At 45.5% G+C, this 4,549-nt stretch overlaps 1 protein-coding gene and 1 long non-coding RNA gene across 2 annotated transcripts; both read left to right on the forward strand.

Moving 5' to 3' along the window:
- The first annotated feature begins 445 nt into the window (after window positions 1–445).
- Window positions 446–1,874, forward strand: LOC136351403 (uncharacterized). Its single transcript, XM_066303487.1, has 2 exons — window positions 446–959; window positions 1,041–1,874. The coding sequence occupies exons 1-2, from the start codon at window positions 759–761 to the stop codon at window positions 1,872–1,874; spliced, it is 1,035 nt and encodes a 344-aa protein (XP_066159584.1). The 5' UTR covers window positions 446–758.
- Window positions 1,875–1,880: 6 nt separating this feature from the next.
- Window positions 1,881–2,821, forward strand: LOC136351326 (uncharacterized). The gene is made up of 3 exons (XR_010734337.1): window positions 1,881–2,126; window positions 2,206–2,485; window positions 2,570–2,821. It is a non-coding gene; the product is annotated as an uncharacterized lncRNA (long non-coding RNA).
- The last annotated feature ends 1,728 nt before the right edge of the window (window positions 2,822–4,549 follow it).

Raw genomic sequence — 4,549 nt, forward strand, 5'->3', positions numbered from 1 at the left:
AGGCATTCCAAAAGATGGGCAAAGCTTGGAAGAATTGGAAGTCGAAGCTCTTCACCGAGTTTGTCAACCCGCCCGGCAATCATACGCCGTTCGATGAATACCCTCAAATAACCGAAGCGGTGTGGGAGGAATTCTGCTCTCTCAAGACCACCCAACAGTTTAGGGAATCAAGCGAGGCACATCGCGTACTGCAACAGCGGAATGAGCACCCGCATCGGCTGGGCACCGCAGGGTACATCGGCAAGGAGGCAATATGGGCCCAAGAAGATGCAGCCGCTGCAGCAGCGAATGTCCCTGCCCCGTTTTCAGACATCCCTGAACAAAGAGCTCGCAATTGGGCGCGGGCAAGGGGTAAGGTCAACCTGGACGGCTCTGTCACATTTGAGAACAAAAGTGATGCCGTCATCTATCAGGAACTGGTGAGTTCACTACTTAACCTAACTAATTTCCGTTCGTATAAAGTACAAGTTCGTATAAACGACTATCTTCTTTTCTAGTTGTGCTTGGTTGCTGAACAAGCTTCACAAAGCGAGGTTGAGTCCGCGCCGAAGAGGCGCGAAGATGACATCCTCACAAAGGCGCTCGGAACCAAAGAACATCCTGGCCGAACTCGGGGAATTGGTAGCAATGTGCCCTGGAAGCATGGACTCCCTCAGTACAGCTCCCAATACAGGAAACGGAAAGTCTCCAAGGAAGAGAGGGACGCTCGTTTGAAGGCCGAACTTAAGGTTGAGGTCATTCAAGAACTAGAAGCTAGCATGAATGCAAGGGTGGAAGAAAGGGTTAACAAGGTCCTCGCCGACATGAATATACCCCGAGTCACAACACCTGCTGTGCAACCAACTCCTCGTGTACAACACGACGCGAGTCCGTCACAGCATAGGAGTAGTTGTGCATCCACAGAGGTGCCGGCCCCTGGTCTCCCGATCGCACCACTAGCTGCAGTGGACCACATCGAGGTAATTGTTGTTATCCGATCCATATCTAATAAAAGACATTTACACATTCCAATATTAAATTCAAACTTTCACCTTATGCAGGGCGCAGCACAGTGTGTCCTACTAGCGAGAGTCCACCCAACTTTCGCTCCTGAAGTCGCTGAGGGCATGGCTTTCAAGCCCTCGGTTACAGACAAGGTCCACGGCGCAGACCTGCTAGCTGGGTATGCCAAGGTGTCCATCGATACAGTAAAGGACACCTGGTCAGGCTATCCACTGCCCGTGCCCCCAAATGATGAAATCATGACTTTGGGCGATGCGCGCAAGACGTTCATACAATGGCCCAAAGAAGACATAGTTGTGAAGATGACTCCTCGTCCAAGTCGACCGACGGAGCTTACACCTCCCAAGTCTAAGCTATCAATTGAGGCTCCCCGTGGACCGGCATTGTCAGTACCTCATTCTCCCGGTGGAGCTGATATGGACTTGGCAGATATAGCTCAAAGCTTGGCTCCAATAAAGACCACAAGAAAGGCCGATAGCTCCCCACCACTTGTCAAGGGCCAGAAGCGTGAACGCGGCAAGGGGAAGGTCGGGGAGTTGGCGCCGGAGCCAAAAAGGGGCAAGGCTGCGACGTCGATGCCGGTGAGCAAATCGGGGAAGGTCGTGAGGGCGCCAGCCCAATTTGAGCTAGGCATGCCATTGGTGGAGGACAATGTGTTAGCTGTGATGGGTATTGCTTGCCGAGAGCTACATAAGCAATACATGGAGCTAAGCAATGCCAAGCGGAAAATGAGGGAGTCATCCATAGTTGGACATCACGACCACCAGCCGTTCCTATCGTCGCCTGCCTATATAACTATAGGCTTTGATGACCTCTTCGACCTTTTCAGGATCCGGAAGTTGGACACTGGTCTTCTAAAATGCTACTCCTAGTAAGTGCATACCTTCTATACTTGTGATATGACTGGACTATATCTCCTAATTAAATTAGTTCTAATACGTAAATATTTTAAGGTTGTGTTGGATCGAGAGTCGTCGCCATGGTAATCAGGTTGGGTTCCTTGATCCATCCATGGTGAATGAGGTTAATTTACGACAGAGCTTCACTGAGGTGGTTGACTATGTCAACCGGTGTTTATGGGCCCATCAAGACAAGGAGTACATCATGTGCGCACACAACCAAGAGTAAGAGGACAATACCCTTCGTGTATATTGTTTTTGAAGTTAAGGTTCTTAGTACTAACGCTACATAACCACTGCGCAGGCGACATTGGATTCTCCTAGTCATCGTACCTAAGTGGAGTAGGGTTACCTACCTTAACTCCAATAAGTCCAAAGATTATGATTTCAGTGAAATCACCAAGGCCTTAAATATGGCTTGGGGCCCATATGTGGAAAAGGGTGGTAGGCACAAGGAGGGCAAGAATGAACTTTATCATGACACCAAGTTTGCATGCGCACAACAGATCGGAGACCAATGTGGTTTCCACGTGTGCCACAACATGTCAACACTTCTAAGAGAGGTGAAAGATTTCGACCCTGAGGTTGTTGCTAATGGCGAATAAGCTCATTTCAATATCTACATTGCTATTCAAAACGTGCTAATTAACCTCTTATTTATTAAACAGAAAGGTAGAGCTGGCTTCAAGATCTCACCCATCAACCCCCCCGCTATCAGAGGCGAAGTGTGCGCCTTTATTCTTGCAGAAATAATGAACAAGAAAGGACGTTTTCATGCCAAATAGACTCATGAACTTGGCTAGATAATTTATTGTGATGTAAAAAAGATGTTTTTATAATTTCTGGCGATGTAAAAAATTATGTTTTTATAGAGTGCAATGTAATTTACTTTCATATGTGCAATATTTATGGTACTTTACTAAATTGTCATCACATTTGATCAACTATGATTTATGTTGTACTATTCATCTGTTTTCTCCTTTTTTTTTCCTTATTGACAGGTTGTGCAGGTCGATGACATTATGGCTTTAATCCATTTGGTAAGTATATATGCGGTTCTATGAGCAACGACCGAAATTGTGGCTTTCAAGGGGTGTGAATTTTCTGTGCAAAATTGTGGCATTTGAACTGCATATATGTGTTGTTGGGGATCTGTGATGTTATATTGGGGGGGTGATGTATCTGTGATGGATCTGTGACTGGAATATATCTGTGATGTTTCTATTTTTCAGAGGGCATGGCTAGCAAATCCTGAGGCTAGCCAATATTTAGCATTTATTTTTTTCTGGAATTAACTCATTAGTGACGGGTCGGAACAAAAATCCGTCAAAGGTAACCTTACCTGTGACGGACTAGCAAGTAAGGCCCGTCAGAGGTGACCTACCTGTGACGGGCCTTTACTTTTGGGGCCGTCACAGGTAGATCACCTGTGACAGCTTCTAACTACGGAGACCACAACCTCTGACGGCCTTTATTTAAAGGGCCGTCAGAGATGAGTCACCTGTGACGGGTCCTAACTCGCCCTAGGCTAGCGGAGACCAACACCTCTGACGGCCTTCTAGTAACTTGCCCGTCAGAGATGGGTGTCACCTGTGACGGCCGGCCACCCGTCAAAGGTGACTGGACTCACCAGTGACCACTGATCACTGACCATGCGCGAAGCCGTCAAAGATGAGGGTTTGGGCCCGTCACAGGTGACCTTGGCCAGTGTAGTGAGAGCTGCTTATCCCACAGCTTGTCTGCAGGTTGCGATGACCTATATTTATAGTCAGTGTACATCGATCATTGAATTGATCTTTGTTCATGCTTACCTTTAATTTGCTTCTGACTTGCTGCATTATATATAATCCAGGTCTTGAGATGACCAGATCAGTGCGGCGCATGGATGTGTCAAAAGAGATCACTGAACAAGTATAGTACATGCACGTGAACTAGCTAGCTACTGTAAAATGGATCGGTGTACATTGCGACAGAGAGCACATACGTACTGTGAAACAAATTAAACATCATAATCTAATTCTTGCACTTAAATGTCCAAATGCTAGTTTCTCGCAATCTCTGGTTGTAGCAGAAAGAGCCTTAATTTTGGATCTTAAGAGCTGCTATTATTACTTGATGACGAGAAGTCTCTGTACTTTAATTAGCCGTGCATCCAACCAAAGAGTGCCTCCATGCTGGTTCTCATTTCGGTTTAGAAGAAAACGGAGACGGCCCAGCAAACCAAAACGACCCATCTGTGAGCATTTAATTTGCATGTGTACGCCTTACGCATTTCTTCGCTAAAAAAATAGTTAAAATTTTTCGGGCTTGGTTTTGTATATATATCTCTCTCCCTGCCCAAGCTCGTCCAATAACTATCGTGGGCCTTTTTTTTTTGCCAGACTTCTTCGGCCCCGGGGAGGCAAGCCTAGGGACAATGCATATTTATAAATGAACAATAATCCAAATGATTTAAGTTATTTATATATATTATTATACGGTTGGTCAGTGTTGGAGAAATTTATTACTTCTTTCCAAAACAAATTAACCAAATATAAAATGTTTAAATTCATAATATTAATGTATCGCATCTCATATTTAATTGGTTTATTGTAAGATAGAGGGAATACTATTAGGTACGCTTGATCATGTGGTGTGTGCCTTGCATT

The sequence above is a fragment of the Oryza sativa genome, chromosome 8 (assembly GCF_034140825.1).
Source record: "Oryza sativa Japonica Group chromosome 8, ASM3414082v1".
NCBI lineage: Eukaryota > Viridiplantae > Streptophyta > Magnoliopsida > Poales > Poaceae > Oryza > Oryza sativa.

Coding starts and splice junctions, on each gene's coding strand:
- LOC136351403 (XM_066303487.1), top strand. CDS start 759: ATGAATGCAAGGGTGGAAGAAAGGGTTAACAAGGTCCTCGCCGACATG. Junction 960..1,040: donor CTGCAGTGGACCACATCGAG/GTAATTGTTGTT, acceptor CACCTTATGCAG/GGCGCAGCACAGTGTGTCCT.